This window comes from Saimiri boliviensis, chromosome 6 (genome assembly GCF_048565385.1).
Source record: "Saimiri boliviensis isolate mSaiBol1 chromosome 6, mSaiBol1.pri, whole genome shotgun sequence".
NCBI classification, from domain to species: Eukaryota; Metazoa; Chordata; class Mammalia; order Primates; family Cebidae; genus Saimiri; species Saimiri boliviensis.
The window spans coordinates 73,682,000-73,699,575 of NC_133454.1; the positions used below are offsets into that span (position 1 = coordinate 73,682,000).

Consider the following 17,576-nt stretch of genomic DNA (forward strand, 5'->3'; position numbering starts at 1 on the left):
TTTGTATTATTAGTAAAGACAGGGTTTTATCATGTTGGCCAGGCTGGTCTTGAACTCCTGATCTCAGGTGATCTGCCTGCCTCGGCCTCCCAAAGTGCTGGGATTACAGGCGTGAGCCACCAAACTCAGCTATTTTTTTAAAATAATAAAAAAATAATAACTGCCTTGGGGCCGGACATGGTGGGTCACGCCTGTGGTCCCAGCACTTTGGGAGGCCAAAGCAGGCAGAGCACGAGGTCAGGAGTTCGAGACCAGCCTGGCCAACATGGTGAAACCCCACCTATACTAAATATACAAAAATTAGCCAGGCATGACGGCCCATGCCTGTAATCCCAGCTGCGAGGGAGGCTAAGGCAGGAGAATCACTTGAACCTGGGAGGCAGAGGTTGCAGTGAGCCAAGACTGCGCCATTGCACTTCAGCTTGGGCAACAAAAGCTAGATTCTGTCTCAAAAAAATAAATAAATAACCCTGCCTTATTTATCTTATTTATTACTGCATCTCCTAAAATTGCCAACACAGGTTCTCATATAAGGTAAGTGTTCCAATAAATTAATTAAATGAATACATGAAGGGTGTAAGGAATAGGAGTAAAAGTGGGACAATAAACAGAGATTAGAAAAGGAAGAACAAGAGACAGAAAATGGCAGAGGGGTTTGGGTTGAAGTGACTTAGTGATAAGGTGGAGATAGCACTAGATAAGCAAAGTGACCCAGGAGGTACCTCATTAGAGCATGAAGGTTGAGTGAGGTGGCAAAGAAGAAAAATCAATGCCCCAGTGACACCAGATACAGGAAGTGATGGTGCAGGGGCAGGACACAGGTGGCCCAGGCCCACTATTTGTAGGCGTGTGGAGCAGGGAGGAGTGGGCTGATTTAATGGGGTTGAGTCTGCAGGTTGGTAGGCACATACAGACCTGCTTCCCTACAGCCTGAGTACATTGCCCTGGAGTCACTGAGCCAGGACTATGGCTTTGAGCTGCTGGGCATGTGCCGGAACCAGATGGAGGTCACTGCAGTGCTCAACGACCTGGGTGAGGACAGCGAGACTGAGCCTGAGACTGAGGGCCCGAGCCTGGCCTTTGAGGAAGGCATCCCCAACTTGGCGAGGCTGCGACTGGCCATCAACTACAACCAGAAGCGGGTCAGCTGGGCCCTACCTATATCCCCTCCCTGTCCTTTTCTCTTGCCTTGCTACCTCTAGGTCTCCCTGACCCAGCCCTAAGCAATTCCTTTACCTGCCCTCAAGACCCTCTCAGGCCTTGGTCCTGAGCACCCTTCTCTCTAGGCCCTTGACCCTGTGGGTCCCCTCCCTTCTTACCTTCAGTCTAAGCCCCTAATCTCTCCCCAGTCCTTGGAAGACCCATTACCCACCAAGACCTCACCTTCAGACCAGGACATCTGGTCTTAGACAGCTTTGCCTCTGACCTGCTGAGTGACCTCAATCCAGTCTTTTTCTGTTGTTCCACTTCAGTACATCACTCTATAAAGCAAGATAAGACTAGATCTCTCAGACCTTAAATATCCCCAGAAGTCTCTATTATTCCCTGTGTCCTCAGACATCCTCCCCTCTAAGCTAAGGACAGGCTCCTTTTCTAGCCTCCCCAAGCCCCTTGCTCCTCACTCTCATCCACCCTCAGACATCCTAGCCCACCAAGAACTTAACCAAAAACTTTCCTTCATAATGGCTCCTCTGGCCCTGTCCCCCAATACAGCAAACCCCAGTTTCCCTCTTCTGCCCTCCTCAAGACCATCCAGGCTAATGTCCCACATCTCTAAGAAGGCAGGGGACCCTGGGGGTTCTGGGTCTTGGGTCCCCATTTCTAACCACCACTGTCTAACTTAGACTCAAGAATGTGGGTCGAGAGTTCAGGAATATCTTTGATTTCAGTTTCCCCTCCACAGACCAAGGCCTAGAGAGGGATGGGTCTGCCCATGGTCACATGACAAGTGAGTTGGCTGGCATGGGGAGAAAAGGATGGTTCGATCTCTGTGGCAGGGAAGGAAGGGCTATGTTCCTAACTGGCTCCCCCATCCTCCTCCCTTCCTGGTGGCCTCCCCCCTGCTTATGCCCCATCTCTGCTTAGTTTGTAGCACACCCCATCTGCCAACAAGTCCTGTCCTCCATCTGGTGTGGGAACCTGGCTGGCTGGCGTGGAAGCACCACCATCTGGAAGCTCTTTGTTGCCTTCCTCATCTTCCTCACCATGCCCTTTCTCTGCCTTGGCTACTGGCTGGCACCAAAGTCCCGGGTACTAAGTATAAGATTAATGATAACCGTTACTTATTGAACACTTATTTTATGAGGCCCTGGGCTGGACACTTGGTGAATATAACTTTGTGAATGTTTTCATTAAGTAGCTGGAAGTGTGGCCCTGAGGAAGGCAGACATTCTGCTTCAGTGGTGCAGGGGAGCAACCTGAGGCACAGGAAAGGCAATGCTCTTTTTGTCAATAGCACAGAGGAAATATCGGAGTCAGGATTTAAACCAAAGTCTCTCTACCTCCAAAATCTTAATCCTATTAACAGCCCTATCCTCTCCTAAAGAGAGTCCCACTCTAACTACAAATTCTTTGGGAGCCCTTTATCCAACCAATAGGTCCTTAAGACTCAACTATGAGTCAAGCATGGTGCCTGGCACTGGGGCTATCATGAAGAAAAGCCCTGTTCCTGCTGAGCAGGTGAGGAGTGGGGAGAGGGGTGTTCCAGGAAGCAGGAGCAGTACATGTGGAGGCCTGGGGGAGGGAGAACCCAAAGTGTTAGAGAACCTGAAAGGAATTAGATAAGAATGGTATAGACGTGCACAGGGGTCAGATCACACAGAGCCTTATAAGCCATGGAGGATGGAAGCCATTGTAGGATTACTGAGGTATGTCGCCCATCAGTCTTGTGTTTCAGAAAGTGCCCTCTGCTAGGAGTGTGAAAGGTGGGCTGGGAGCATGGGGACAGGAGTTAGGGAGACTGAGTATGTGAGAGGACAAGCACGTCGAGGTGCCTCATATTCCTCATATCCTGGGTGACCAGTCATTTAACAAGGTGGGGACACAGGAGGAGGAGCAAGATGGGATAGAAGCATTTGTTTTCTAATGTGGTTGAGTTTGAAGAGCCTGTGGGCCTCCAAGGGAAAGTTACTTTACCTCTATGATCCTCAGTTCTTGAAAAAGGAAAAAAAAAGGCCAGGCATGGTGGCTCATGCCTGTAATCCCAGCACTTTGGGAGGCCAAGGTGGGCAAATCACCAGATCAGGAGTTAGAGACCAGCCTGGTCAACATGGTGAAACCCAGTTCTCTACTAAAAATGCAAAAAATTAGCTGGGCATGGTGGCATGTTCCTGTAATCCCAGCTACCTGGGAGGCTGTGGCGGGAGAATTGTTTGAACCCAGGAGGCAAATGTTGCAGTGAGCCGAGATCACGCCACTGCCTCCAGCCCAGGAGACAGTGCAAGACTCCATCTCAAAAAAAGAAAAAAAATGGGAATAATAATGCCTACCTCATAAGGTTGGGAAGGAGACAATAGATATGAGTCTAGGGCCTGATATGTAGCACATTCTCAAGATATGTCTGAATAATGCGTGAATGAATCTGAGCAAGGGGAGTCACATGTGGGCTGAGCAGTCTAGAAGGGCTCGAAGGAGGGAGAGACACCCAGGACTGAGAGCCCTACTCTCCCTCCTTCCCCTGGAAGCTGGGCCGCCTTCTAAAGATCCCAGTACTGAAGTTCCTGCTGCACTCCGCCTCTTATCTGTGGTTCCTCATCTTCCTGCTGGGAGAGTCCCTGGTCATGGAGACACAGCTGAGCACCTTCCGTGGCCGCAGCCAGAGTGTCTGGGAGAACTCACTACACATGATTTGGGTCACAGGTATATGTGCAGGACCCTTAATTTGTGGCTGTCTCCCTTAGGGCCCCCACTTCCTGTCCTTCACAATAAGCACCCCACCAGGGGGATCCTGCTTTGTAGGTGACCTCTGAACATATGGCCAGACCCTTCTGGGCTGCAGCACAGCACAGGGCCCTTTCCCTTCAGCCCTAGTTGGGGACCTAACCCTGTGGTAGACTCCCCAAGCAAGGACTCCTTCTTCACCTTCCCTGGCATCAGCCACTACCCACCCTGGACGTTCCTGTCCTCACACAAATAAGACCCTGGTCCACAGTGTGAGGTGGGAAACTACCTTGGTGTCATGGCAGCCTGCAAGTACTGCAAGATAGGCTCTCCTGGAGGTTATTGGAGTAGAAAGGCTTACAGACCAAATGAAAGGACTCAAATCATATAGCAAATTAAATCCGTAAGTGCTATAGTTATGATGGTGTTGTTATGAGGGCCAGAGGTGAGGTTTGAGTGTCTGGGGTTGGGGTGTGGTACAATGGACAGAAAGTGCTTGGAGCCAGGCATGGTGGCTCATGCCTGTAATCTCAGCTACTCAAGAGGCTAAGATGAGAGGATTGCTTGAGTCCAGAAGTTCAAGACCATCCAGGAGAACATAGAGAGACTCCATCCCTTAAAAATAAAATAAGGTTGGGCCGGGCGTGGTGGCTCAAGCCTGTAATCCCAGCACTTTGGGAGGCCGAGGCGGGTGGATCACGAGGTCGAGAGATCGAGACCATCCTGGTCAACATGGTGAAACCCCGTCTCTACTAAAAGCGCAAAAAATTAGCTGGGCATGGTGGCACGTGCCTGTAATCCCAGCTACTCAGGAGGCTGAGGCAGGAGAATTGCCTGAGCCCAGGAGGCGGAGGTTGCAGTGAGCCGAGATCGCGCCATTGCACTCCAGCCTGGGTAACAAGGGCGAAACTCCGTGTCAAAAAAAAAAAAAAATAAATAAAATAAAATAAAATAAGGTTGGCCAGGCGTGGTGGCTCACGCCTGTAATCCTAGCACTTTGGGAGACCAAGGCAGGTGGATTACCTGAGCTCAGGTGGATCACAAGTTCAGGAGATGGAGACCATCCTGGCTAACACAGTGAAACCCTGTCTCTACTAAAAATACAAAAATTAGGGCCGGGCGCGGTGGCTCAAGCCTGTAATCCCAGCACTTTGGGAGGCCAAGGCGGGTGGATCACGAGGTCAAGAGATCGAGACCATCCTGGTCAACATGGTGAAACCCCGTCTCTACTAAAAATACAAAAAAAGTAGCTGGGCATGGTGGCGCGTGCCTGTAATCCCAGCTACTCAGGAGGCTGAGGCAGGAGAATTGCCTGAACCCAGGAGGCGGAGGTTGCGGTGAGCCGAGATCGCGCCATTGCACTCCAGCCTGGGTAACAAGAGCGAAACTCCGTCTCAAAAAAAAAAAAAAAAAAAAAAAAAAAAAAAAAAAAAAAAAATTAGCCAGGAGTGACAGTGCGCGCCTGTAGTCTCGGCTACTCAGGAGGCTGAGGCAGAATTGCTTGAACCTGTGAGGCGGAGGCTGCAGTGAGCTGAGACTGTGCCACCGCACTCCAGCCTGATTCTGCGCACCAGGGACAGAGATGAGTGGACATGGTCCCTGCCCTTAAGGGGCTCCAAGTTCAGGGGGAGGCAGGGTAGAGACAGACCTGTGGAGAGAGAATCCTGCAGTGCCCTGTAGTGATGGCATCACAGAGATATGAGCTGTGAGAACACAGAATCCCAAGAAATTCACTCCACCTGCTTAGGGAAGGCTACTTGGAGGAGATAACACGTGACCGAGGCTGCAAAGGTGAGCTGGGCTTCCAGAGGGTATGGAAGGGCATTCTAGGCAGAGGGAACAGTGAGTGGAAAAGCACATGACTGTATACAGGGAATAAGAAAGGTGTAATGTGGCAGGGCCACCTGGCTAATGGGGGCCAGCTCCCAAGACCCCCAGCCCCAGGTCTGATTCTGGGCCTCACTGAAACACAGGCACCCTGAGCAGCCTGAGAATTTGGAGCCCCTTCAAGTCAATATTCTGTATTTTTTAATTTTAAAAAATAAGTTAATAGAGATGGGGTTTCACCATGTTGCCCAGGCAGGTATCAAACTCCTGGGCTCAAGCTGTCTTCCTGCTTTGGCCTCCCAAAGTGCTGGGATTACAGGTGTGAGCCCGTGCACCCAGCCTCAAATCAACATTCTTTGTCCAGTATTTACTTGGTAGAGGGCACGGAGAAACAAATTTCAGTCATTCCCTCCTAATAAACAGCCTGCCCCAGGCGATACTCACTTTCTGAGTGTCTGCTGACTGAGCTCATTGGTGCAGGTCACACTAGCAACGTCTACATCAGGGAGGAGTCTTTTTTGTGTTCACAGAACAATTGTTCCTGAGTAGAGTACATGTTTACACGTCATTGACTTCACTCCATAATGTTTTAGCTCCCCACTGCCATTCATAGGATCCCCCTGCCTCGTAATCTAGCTCTGACATAGGAGGAAGAGTTCTGTCCCATCCTGCCCTGGCTCCCTGCTACCCTCTTCAGGCTTCCTGTGGTTTGAGTGCAAGGAAGTGTGGATTGAGGGCCTGCGCAGTTACCTCCTGGACTGGTGGAACTTCCTGGATATGGTCATCCTGTCCCTGTACCTGGCAGCCTTCGCACTCCGCCTCCTCCTGGCTGGGCTTGCCCACATGCACTGCCAGGAGGACTCCCAGGGGGCTGCCTGCCACTATTTCACCACGGCTGGTGAGTGTCCCCTAACTCAGCCCTGAATCCCCCAGTTCCTCTCCCTTCTTGGCTCTTGGCTCCCAGCCACAGCCCCTATTCCACCCCGCACAGAACGCAGCGAGTGGCACACTGAGGATCCCCAGTTCTTGGCTGAGGTGCTGTTTGCTGTTACCAGCATGCTCAGCTTCACCCGCCTGGCCTACATTCTGCCGGCCCACGAGTCGCTGGGCACTCTGCAGATTTCCATTGGCAAGATGATCGATGACATGATCCGGTGCGTACCGGCCCTGCTCCAAGCTCACTCCTCTCTGCAGACTCCCCTTGACCTCCTTCCAAAACTCCCCGGCTCTTGGGTGACACAGGAGTCCTTGACCTGCATTCCTCCAGAGGCATGGGCTCCAGAGACCTCTGACCCCCTGAAACCACAGGAAAAATTTGAGGATAAATGTGTATTTCTCTGCAGAGAGGGTCTACAACTTTCATCTTATTCTCAAAGAGGCCCATGATCCCAGAAAAGATTACGAACCATGGATAGCAGAAAGAGACCTCAGTTGGGAGTTCCAATCCCAGTTCTGTCCGTCTCCATGACCCCTCTGCAGGCCTCAGTTTTCCCATCATTAAGGAAAAAGCGAAGGCACTGGACTCAGGGGTCCCTTTGGATCCTTTCCACTCTGCAGCTGCTCTTTGAATCCCTGATCTTATCTGGTCTTCTTGGTGCTCATCACCTAATCATGGGCAGCCAAACCTGGCCTCTCACCTAATCAGGGGCCATAGTTAATACCCTGGGAATCCCCAGCCTGAGGTAGGACTACAGTGAGTGTCATCAGTGGAAAAAATTGTAGCTACATCTATTAATATTAATAACTTCAGCTCAGCTTAGCTTGGGGGAGAACCTCCAGCCCCACCCCAGGATTCTTCCAGCTTCCCTGCAGCAGGCTAACTCATTCTCACATGTGGCTCTGATTCTTCTGGTGATAACTCCTGTTCAGTGGGATTCTGACTCCCAGCTGTCCCTGTGCCATTCCTGTATAATCTCAGCATCTCATTCCCTCCCTGGGAGACCACTCCATCCTCAGCTTTGACTGCTTGGACTCAGTACCCATTATTCTTAAAAGGAGAGCCTCCACTTGGCATTCACTTTATTTATTTTATATATATATATATATATGTGTGTGTGTGTGTGTGTGTGTGTGTGTATGTATGTATTTGAAACAAGGTCTCATTCTGTCACCCAGACTGAAGTGCAGTGGTGCCATCTCAGCTCACTGCACCCTCGACCTCCTGGGCTGAAGCAATCCTCTCACCTCACCTCAGCCTCCTGGGTAGCTGGCATTACAGGTGTGCGCCACCATACCTGGCTAATTTTTTGTGTTTTTTGTAGAGGCAGGGTTTGGCCTCCCAAAGTACTGGGATTATAGCACCTCAGCCTTTTGAGTAGCTGGGACCATAGGCATGCACCACACAAAAATACAAATTTTTGGCCGGGCGCGGTGGCTCAAGCCTGTAATCCCAGCACTTTGGGAGACCGAGGAGGGTGGATCACAAGGTCAAGAGATCGAGACCAACCTGGTCAACATGGTGAAACCCCGTCTCTACTAAAAATACAAAAAATTAGCTGGGCATCGTGGCACATACCTGTAGTCCCAGCTACTCAGGAGGCTGAGGCAGGAGAATTGCCTGAACCCAGGAGGCGGAGGTTGCGGTGAGCTGAGATCGCACCATTGCACTCCAGCCTGGTTAACAAGAGCGAAACTCTGTCTCAAAAAAAAAAAAAAATACAAATTTTTGTATTTTTTTTTGTAGAGACAGAGTTTCACCTTGTTGAATAACTCCTCAACAGCTATTCAATTTGGTTATTTATTTAACCAAAATAAATAACCTGGTCTTGAACTCATGGGCTCAAGTGATTTGCCCACTTTGGCCTCCCAAAGTACTGGGATTACAGTCGTGAGCCATTGCACCCAGCCCAGCACTCACTTTAAATCCCTCTTGGCTGGGCACAGTGGCTCATGCCTGTAATCCCAGCACTTTGGGAGGCTGAGGCAGGTGGATCACAAAGTCAGGAGTTCCAGACCAGCCTGACCAACATGGTGAAACCCCGTGTCTACTAAAAATACAAATTAGCTGGACGTGGTGGCATATGCTTATAATCTCAGCTACTCAAGAGGCTGAGGCAGTAGAATCACTTGAATCTGGGAGGTGAAGGTTGCAGTGAGCTGAGATCACACCACTGTACTCCAGCCTGGGTGACAGAGCAAGTCTCCGTCTCAAACAAACAAACAAAAAAATCCCTCTCCTTTTCCACCCCCTAATTTATCTATTCTTAATAATAACCAAATTGGGCTGGGTGAGGTGGCTTATGCCTGTAATTCTAGCACTTTGAGAGGCCAAGTTGGGGGATCACTTGAGGTCAGGCGTTTTAGACCAGCCTGGCCAATATGATGAAACCCCCATCTCTACTAAAAGTACAAAAATTAGCCAGGTGTGGTGGCACATGCCTGTAGTCCCAGCTACTTGAGAGGCTGAGGCAGGAGAATCGCTTGAAACGGAGATGAGGAGGTTGCAGTGAGCCAAGATGGCGCCACAGCACTCTAGCCTGGGTGACAAAATAAGACTCCATCTCAAAAATAAATAAATAACCAGGCTGGGCACAGTGGCTCACACCTGTAATCCTAGCACTTTGGGAGGCTAAGGCAGATGGATTGCCTGAGTTCAGGAGTTCAAGACCAGCATGGGCAACATGGTGAAACCCCATCTCTACTAAAACACAAAAAATTAGTGGGGGTGTGGCGGTGTGCACCTGTAATCCCAGCTATTCGGGAGGCTGAAACAGGAGAATCACTTCAACCTGGGAGGCAGAGGTTGTGTGAGCTGAGATCACGCCACTGCACTCCAGCCTGGGTGACAGAGCGAGACCCTGTCTCAAAAATAAAAGTAAAAATAAATAACCAAATTGAATACTTGTTGAGCAGAGAGCCAGGAGGCCTTCGTCCCTCTTCCTGGAGCCTGACTTCTCTCAAGGTGGAGACCTTCTCTGATCCTTTCACATCCCACCCCTTGCCAGGTTTATGTTCATCCTCATGATCATCCTGACTGCCTTCCTCTGTGGTCTCAACAATATCTATGTGCCCTACCAGGAGACAGAGCGGCTGGGCAAGTATGCAGGGGCAGAGGCAGGATGGGAGGTGGAGAGCCTGGGACCTTGCAGCAGCTTGGAGCCCTAGTGATCTCTCCTTTGTCCCTCCCTCCCTCATTTATTCACCCAATGAATTATCTTGTTTGCTCATTCCCTCTTTGATTCACTGTCACTCATTCATTTGTTCATTTATACATTCATTTTCTCATTTTCTCTCCAAACTTTTTATTTTAAAAAATGTCAATTCTACGAAAAGTAGATGTCCCTACACCCTTCACCTAGCTTCACCAATTGTTAACCTTTTACCACATTTGCTTGATCTATTGCTCCCTTTATTCTTTTTTTCCCTGAAACACTTAAAAGGAAGTTGTGACTATCATGACACTTCATCCCTAAACAGTTCAGGATGTCTCCTAAGAACATAACTACAAAAGCATTATCACATTCAAAAAATGTAACACCCAAAATGCCTAGATTTGTCTCCAACTCTTGGGCTCAAGCAATCTGCCCACCTCAGCCTCCCAAAATGCTAGGATTACACGTGTGAGTCACCACACCGTGCCACAATTTAAAATTGTTGGTATAAGTAGTGTCCAGCCCATCCTGGCCCCACCCCGGAACATAAGGCCAGGAAGACAGGTACATGCTTGTCTTGTCCACTGACGTATCCTTAGCACCTGTGACACTACTGTGCACCCAGTAAATACTGGTGCAAAGAATAACATTCGGAGCTCAGAAACAGCAAGTATCTACACCAGCTGAGGTGGTCCAAAGGGCTGCATAGAAGTGGGCGCTCTTGGCCAGGTCCTGGGGGGTAGAGGGGAGTGTGTCTGGGTGAGCTCAGGCTCATCTCCCACCCCTCATTTTCTGTTCCTTACTTGGCCCAATATGCCAGTTTCAATGAGACGTTCCAGTTTCTGTTCTGGACCATGTTCGGCATGGAGGAGCACAGTGTGGTGGACATGCCTCAGTTTCTGGTGCCTGAATTTGTGGGCCGGGCCCTCTATGGCATCTTCACCATCGTCATGGTCATTGTGCTGCTCAACATGCTCATTGCTATGATCACCAACTCCTTCCAGAAGATCGAGGTGCGTAAACGGAGGCCAATTTAGGCCAGGGAGAAGAAGGGAGAAAGGAATGGAGAGGAATAAGGTGCAAAGAGGCAAGACATTGGAGTCATGCTCTGCCGCCACTGTTGTATTGTTCATGGCTTTACACAAGTGTTCCTCTGTAAAATGAGGGTCTTAGTGATGCTGTTAGTATCTCCAGACACCAAGTCTAGTGCTCATTCCCCTTTAGGGTTGGGCAGAGGAGTGGTGTTGTAGAAAAGTAAATGGGAACATGAGAGGGAGACGATGGGTTAGGGTCTGCAGGCTGGAGAACAGGCTGGGCAGGAACTGGATGTCAGAAAGATGAAAGACAGTGGTGGGGAGAGAGGGAGCGGGGTACAGGCCGGAGAAATGCGGGTGATAGCGGAGGTCGGAGATAAGACTGGGGAGAAGAAAGAGCCTGGCACACTACACTGGAGAATCAAAACTGTGAGTACTGGAGAAAAGAGAGGCAGATTGAGTGGGCAGGAGGATCATGTGCCAAAAGGGTCCTTGCACCACCCCCTGCTGCCTGGCCCCCAGGATGATGCTGATGTGGAGTGGAAGTTCGCACGCTCCAAGCTCTATCTGTCCTACTTCCGAGAGGGCCTGACGCTGCCTGTGCCTTTCAACATCCTGCCCTCCCCGAAGGCTGTCTTCTACCTTCTCAGGTGCTGACCTCAGAGCTCCCACTCCCACCCCCAAGTCCCCAGGCCCTGCCCCCATTTCCCTAGGTCCTGTCCTCTAACCAACCTCTTCCCACCATTGAAATCTCTCAGGAGAATTTGCCAGTTCATTTGCTGTTGCTGTTCCTGCTGCAACACCAAGAAGCCAGACAATCCCCCCATCCCCACCTTTGTGAGTACCTCTTCAGCCTGTTGCTGGTCACCCTGGCATCAGGCCTTCAGCTCTGTGTCCATACCATCAACTTGTCTGCATATCCCGGGCTTATCTATCTTTCCAGGTATGTTCTCCAGAAAGCCTGTCCCAATTCCTACTCTCGCACGTGGCTTCCCTTTCCCTCTTCCTGGCTCTGGCCATTTCCTAAATTTCCAACCCTGTGTCACGCAGCCTAAACAGAAGTCCTTGCCACCCTGCTCCCAAGCTAGAAATACCCACTAAGCTCCAGACAGACCTTTTTTGTCCTAAACTGCTCCAAGACATAGTTGAACATTTTTCAAAAACACATATTAAGAAGCCAAAGGTAAATGTCCCACAAACTGAGCAGTTAGACGGCTGACAGTGGCCTGAGAGAGGAGGCCAGGAGGCCGGACATCCAAGAAGCTCACTTGCCCCTCGAGGTCTACTCTTCAGCCCCGTCTGGCCTGGCACGAGGGTGCCTTCCTAATTCAGGCACTGCAGGTCTGTAGGGGGTTCTCCCCTCCTCACCATCGGCCTCCCAGCCCTCACTCATCCCTTCCTGGTTCTCTCACCATCAGCCCTTCCCCAGCTTCTGGCCCCTGTCCTTCTACCTTCCAGGTCTGCACTGTGACATGGAGGCCAGGGGCTACGCGGGTCAGGGACAGGAAAGTCTACACGGAAGACTTTGCCCTGGGCCTTTTTTGCCCAGGGCTGGAGAGGCATGGACAGTGATCAGAAGAAGGTTGGAGAGAATCTCTCTCACCCTCCTGTCTTCCCATTCCAGGCCAATCCCGGGGCAGGGGCCATTCCTGGGAAGGGAGAGCGTGGATCCTACCGCCTTCGCGTCATCAAGGCCCTGGTACAGCGCTACATAGAGACTGCGCGGCGCGAGTTTGAGGAGACCCAGCGGAAAGGTGCGTCACCCTCCTTTAAGCTCCTCTAAGCTCTCCCCATTCCTGTTCCTTCCTCAGCTGGGATAAAGGCCCCATACCAGAGTCAGGTCCGCATTCAGCCTGCATAATATGTGGCCCCATCCTGCTCTGCCCTTGGAAGGGCAGCCTGCACAACGCAGCCCCTTGCACTCCATTACCCTCTGGCCCATTTGGCATTGATTCCACTCATTTCATTTAAGTGCTCCTTCCTGCCTTCCTGTGTGTTCAGTTATTCTCCCATTCAGTCCCTTACCCAGTCACTCATTCACCTCCTTCATTCACTCATTCATTTACTGACTCACTCCACCAACATTCATCGCTATGGCCTCCTTCGTTCCAGGCCCTGTCTTGGAGGGACAGATGGGGCACTGTAGAGCAGGGACACATGGGAAGCTTTCAGTCTAGTGAGGAAGAGAAACCATCACACTGGGCATGAAGTGCAGCTAAGAGAGATGCGAATTGCTACGGGTGCCCGAAGGAAGAAGGAGCTTGTCATTTTGCGAGGCAGAAGGAGAGAGTAGCAGAATGGATAAAGGGGCTGGGATCCGAACAGGGCCCTGAAGGATGAGTGTGAGCTGGCTGGCCATGACTGAGGAGAGGGCAGGCAGGTGGATGCACGAGTCTCTACCCAGTAACAGCTTTCCGCATGGCTCGTCACCCTTCTCTGGCCCCTAGACTTTCCTTCTTTCCAGCTCCTCCCTCCCACCCCTGCTAGGATTCACTTGCCCCAGCTTCACCCACCCATCTGACCCCTAGCCCACAAGCCTGATCTTCACTTCTTCCAGTTCTCCCTCAGAAACTCCAGATAGGGCAACCTCTGGGATTCTGTAAAGGGTAAAAGGGGTACAGGGCAGGCTCATCCCTTGAAAGGCTCCTCGATACTCCACCTCCTCCAGACCTGGGCAACAGACTCACAGAGCTGACGAAGACCGTATCTCGACTACAGAGCGAGGTAGCCGGTGTGCGGCGGACTCTGGCAGAGGGAGGAACACCCCGGCCTCCCGACAGTGCCAGGGTCCTCCGTCACTATGTCACCCAAGTACACAACAGTTTCCAAAACCTGGGGCCCCCCATTCCTGACACCCCAGAGCTGACAGGGCCCAGGATTGTGGGGACCCAGGAATCATCAGGAACCAGGCTTCAGGACACTGGAGAGGTGAGGACTCTGGCTTCTGGAGAGTCTGACCCCAGCTCCCCAGCTCATGTGCTAGTGCACAGGCAGCAGGAAACAGAGGGGGCTGAGGACCTGCCCCACGGGGAGGATTCGGGGATGGAGGGGAGGATCTGATACAGCGGAAGGGTCTCTTCTGTTGCTGAGCGCAGTAGCCTAGGAGGGCGAGGGTGGGGGCCTCTTGGGAGGAGCCTGTGCTGCTTTCCGTGCTTCAATAAAGTTTCTGTTCTGGATGTGCGAGGCTTCTGGGCTGTGTGAGAATCTCTGTCTCTTGATGTTTTGAGGTCCTCCTGCTTCTTTCCCCTGAAATGGACCCTTGTGGGAACAGGGCAGAGTAATGTGCTCTTGGGCTTAGGATCCTACTTTGAGCTTCCTCAGATCTTTCATGGAGAGAGTTCTGGAGGCAGGAGGTGAAGGTTCAGTGGGAACCCTCTGACCAATTGCTTCCTTCCTTGGCTATGCATTCCTCACCTGACAAGTGGGGCTGAGGAATCACCTGCCTGCTTTCCTGCTTTTGTGGTCGTCATGAGGACCCGCTAGCTTAAGTTTAAGCTTCTGGATTTGCAAGTTAGAGTGTGTGACATGGGTCTGCACAGGAGACCATGTCTGCAAGTGACCAAGAAGTGAGTTTTTTTAGTTCCTCAGTCAGTCTCTCAGCCTAGCAAGGCCAGAGTGAAGCAGTCTCATAGAAGAAGGCAATCATAAAATTTCATGTCTCCACACTGCAATACTGTTTAATCAAGTGGCTGCCTCATAAAACTCCATGTCTCCACACTGCAACACCGCTTAATCAAGTGGCTGCCTTAGTACTTCCCTTGCTTATCCCAGGAAGTCCCCACCACATAGCAGAGTTCCCTCAGCCCTGCTGTGGCCTCCCCAGCCCCACATCCTGATTGGGGAGAAGGCTGCTAGGACTGGGTCCGGAACCATGTTCTTGCTTCTCGAGGCTGCTGGAGGCGCCTCTTCTTCATATGAAGGTCACCCGTTCCCAGGGCTCCTAAGTGGCAGGTTTTGGACTTTCAGGGACCAACCCCTGAGAGCTGGAACTCCCCAGGGGCCAAGGGCAGGGTCTTCCAAGAAGGCAGAGAAAAGGCCCCCTCAGATTGTGACTCTGGCTGCATCTCTGCTGGAGGGAGAAGAGGAAGGGGTTGGCAGGGCGAGGGGGAGTCAAAGTAGCTGAGGGAGGATGGAAGAGCAACTCACCTGGTGCAGACACACAGCCCCGCCTCTTCTCCCCTGCAACAGACAGCAGGGTGACGCCTCGGTGCTGACAGACTCACACCCAAACTACCTGGCCCACCAGGCCCTTGCAGGGTCCTTTCCCCTCTCAATCTACCTTTCCCTTCACCTAAAGGTAAACTTGTGACTTCCCTTCCTCCTGCTTCCTCCAGGAAGTCTTTCCAGATTGACTTTCCATCCCTCCTCCCACCAAGACCCAGCCACTCCTCCATCTGTCCCTCCCTCAGCACTTGGGAATGGCACGTAAGTCCCCTGTCAGCCCCATCAAGCCCAGGGCCTCCTGAGATCTGAAGCAGTCCCCTGGCTCTTTCTGCTGCTTGCTAATCTCCTTAACCAGGTTCTTTTGGTCTATTAGACTGTAGCAGATGGACCCTTCTGAGAACATATAGAATCATCTGAGACTATTCACAAATCTGGAAAACACTTATAGGACCTAAAAAACTTGCATCACAGAGGACAGTAAATCCAGCTGACTTCCAGCCCTCAATTCCCCTTTCACCAAGTGGGTCTCCCAAAGGCCCCAGGGATTATTGGGAAGGGATGTCCTGGCTTATTTCACCCACCCTGCCAGTCCTGCTTCCCCCATGCACAGCTCACCACCCAGATAGGCGCACTTAAAGTGGCTACAGGTCTGATTATAACTCCAGAGAGTCACCAGGCTCTGGGCTCCATCCTGGGAGAATCTGGTGACCAAGAAGACTTCATGGGGGGGAATCAACACCTCACGCTCCTTGGGAAAGACAGACAAGGCCTGGATAGGGGCCCCAAAGCAAGTCATTAGAGAGAAGAGGGTGGCATTACCGAATCTGCGGGCCACTGCCTTATCCAGGGAACTGGAGGCAAACTGGCCTAAGCGGACAGAGTCCCCCAGCCTCTTGGGTTCAAAGTGAAGGCTGCCCACACCTCGGAACACCACCTCTCCAGGCCTCCTGCTGCAGCCCCCATCGCCTCGAAGCAGCTGCAGGGCCCGGATCAGGTAGAAATGCAGGGCCTTGAAGGGAAAGTGCCTCATGTAGAGCTCCCGGGAGCCTCCGCCCGTCCGCACGGCCTGATTCAACTCCCAGTACAAGGTGTTAGATGAGTTGGTGTAGACCATAATGGCTATTCCATGATGGGCTTTGAAGCCAGGAGGCAAGGTGAGCCCTCGTTGCCTGTGCTCCCAGGCTGCCTGGGCTGCCTCCCAGGATTCTCGCAGCAGGGCATGGTGGGCCATTTCCTCCTTCAGCAAGGGGGCTGCCTCCTTCTCCATCTCCTCTGCACAACCCACATAGGCATCGTCAAAGGTGTCTGGAGCCAGGCCCAGGGGCAGGATGGGAACAGCCTGGGCCTGTGTAGGAAGGAAGAGAGGTGCCACACAGAAAAAAGCATGAGTTCAGAGCACTGGACAGGGGTACTGGTGACAGACCCATCCAGAAACACAGAATCTCATTTCTATCCCCAAATATCGGTGTATGCAATTTGGCAAGGGCCCAAAAAAGGCTTAAATAACACAGGCGCTGAAGTCACACAGACATTGGCTAAAATATATATATATATATTTTTTTTTTTTTTTTTTTTTTTTTTTTTTTTTTTTGAGAGTCTTGCTCTGTCGCCAAGGCTGGAATGCAGTGGTGAGATCTCTGCTCACTCCAGCCTCAGCCTTCCAAGTAACTGGGATTACCTGTGCATACCACCATGCCTGGCTAATTTATTATTATTATTATTTTTTTTTTTTTGAGATGAAGTCTCAGTCTGTTGCCCAGGCTGGAGTGAAATGGCACCATCTCAGCTCACTGTAACCTCCGCTTCCTGGGTTCGAGTGATTCTCCTGTCTCAGCCTCCCAAGTAGCTGGGATTACAGGCGTGAGCTACCACACCCAGCTACTTTTCTCTATATTTAGTAGAGACAGGGTTTCACCATGTTGGCCAGACTGGTCTTGAACTTCTGACCTCAAGTGATCCACCAACCTCAGCCTCCTAAAGTGCTGGGATTACAGGCATGAGCCACTGTGCCAGCCTAATTTTTATATTTTTAGTAGAAATAGTGTTTCACCATTTTGGCCAGGTTGGTCTAAAACTCCTGACCTCAAGTGATCCTCCCACCTCAGCCTCCCAAAGTGCTGGGATTACAGGTGTGAACCACTGCGCCTAGCCTGAAATCTTTTTTTTTTTTTTTTTTTTTTTTTTTTTTGAGACGGAGTTTCGCTCTTGTTACCCAGGCTGGAGTGCAATAGCGCGATCTCGGCTCACCGCAACCTCCGCCTCCTGGGTTCAGGCAATTCTCCTGCCTCAGCCTCCTGAGTAGCTGGGACTACAGGCACGCACCACCATGCCCAGCTAATTTTTTGTATTTTTAGTAGAGATGGGGTTTCACCATGTTGACCAGGATGGTCTTGATCTTTTGACCTCGTGATCCACCCACCTCGGCCTCCCAAAGTGCTGGGATTACAGGCTTGAGCCACCGCGCCCGGCCGTAGCCTGAAATCTTGACTTTACCACCTATTCGCTGTGAGGTCTTGGGCAAGTGTTATAACTTTTCTGAACTTGAGGATACTTCCAGCCTCACAGTTATTATGAAGAAAGC

General features: G+C 51.2%; 3 protein-coding genes across 11 annotated transcripts in view; 2 read left to right on the forward strand and 1 right to left on the reverse strand.

The window, feature by feature from the left end:
• ART5 (ADP-ribosyltransferase 5) overlaps positions 1-17,576 on the reverse strand; it is a 46,599-nt gene that overhangs the window by 26,866 nt on the left and 2,157 nt on the right. For 3 of the 9 annotated variants that reach the window (XR_012518074.1, XR_012518073.1, XM_074400988.1), the window contains exons 3-4: positions 15,611-16,340; positions 14,978-15,010 (exon numbers count right to left, since the gene is read on the reverse strand). Coding sequence is in view for 7 of the 9 variants with exons in the window: in XM_074400988.1 (XP_074257089.1) it covers positions 14,978-15,010; positions 15,611-16,340 (763 nt within the window). In the remaining 2 variants the exon portion in view is untranslated. Of the gene's footprint in view, positions 1-7,743; positions 15,011-15,610; positions 16,341-17,576 lie in introns of those variants that run through there. The other 6 variants (XM_003923410.4, XM_010334265.3, XM_010334263.3 and 3 more) reach the window with 6 other exon arrangements.
• Positions 2,305-7,347, forward strand: LOC141584780 (short transient receptor potential channel 2-like). The gene is made up of 5 exons (XM_074400313.1): positions 2,305-2,679; positions 3,684-3,858; positions 6,404-6,604; positions 6,698-7,035; positions 7,264-7,347. The coding sequence occupies exons 1-5, from the start codon at positions 2,437-2,439 to the stop codon at positions 7,345-7,347; spliced, it is 1,041 nt and encodes a 346-aa protein (XP_074256414.1). The 5' UTR covers positions 2,305-2,436.
• LOC141584850 (short transient receptor potential channel 2 homolog) lies at positions 9,656-14,010 on the forward strand. The gene is made up of 6 exons (XM_074400990.1): positions 9,656-9,743; positions 10,618-10,810; positions 11,354-11,481; positions 11,590-11,668; positions 12,456-12,585; positions 13,500-14,010. Exons 1-6 carry the CDS (start codon positions 9,667-9,669, stop codon positions 13,889-13,891), a joined length of 999 nt encoding a protein of 332 aa, XP_074257091.1. The 5' UTR covers positions 9,656-9,666; the 3' UTR covers positions 13,892-14,010.

Excerpts from the sequence above, each read along its gene's own strand:
- LOC141584780 (XM_074400313.1), top strand. The coding sequence starts at position 2,437 with ATGCTCTTTTTGTCAATAGCACAGAGGAAATATCGGAGTCAGGATTTA. Across the intron at positions 3,859-6,403 it reads ACACATGATTTGGGTCACAG|GCTTCCTGTGGTTTGAGTGC; the intron begins GTATATGTGCAG and ends TACCCTCTTCAG. Across the intron at positions 6,605-6,697 it reads CCACTATTTCACCACGGCTG|AACGCAGCGAGTGGCACACT; the intron begins GTGAGTGTCCCC and ends CACCCCGCACAG.
- LOC141584850 (XM_074400990.1), top strand. The coding sequence starts at position 9,667 with ATGATCATCCTGACTGCCTTCCTCTGTGGTCTCAACAATATCTATGTG. Across the intron at positions 11,669-12,455 it reads ATCCCCCCATCCCCACCTTT|GCCAATCCCGGGGCAGGGGC; the intron begins GTGAGTACCTCT and ends TTCCCATTCCAG. Across the intron at positions 12,586-13,499 it reads TGAGGAGACCCAGCGGAAAG|ACCTGGGCAACAGACTCACA; the intron begins GTGCGTCACCCT and ends CACCTCCTCCAG.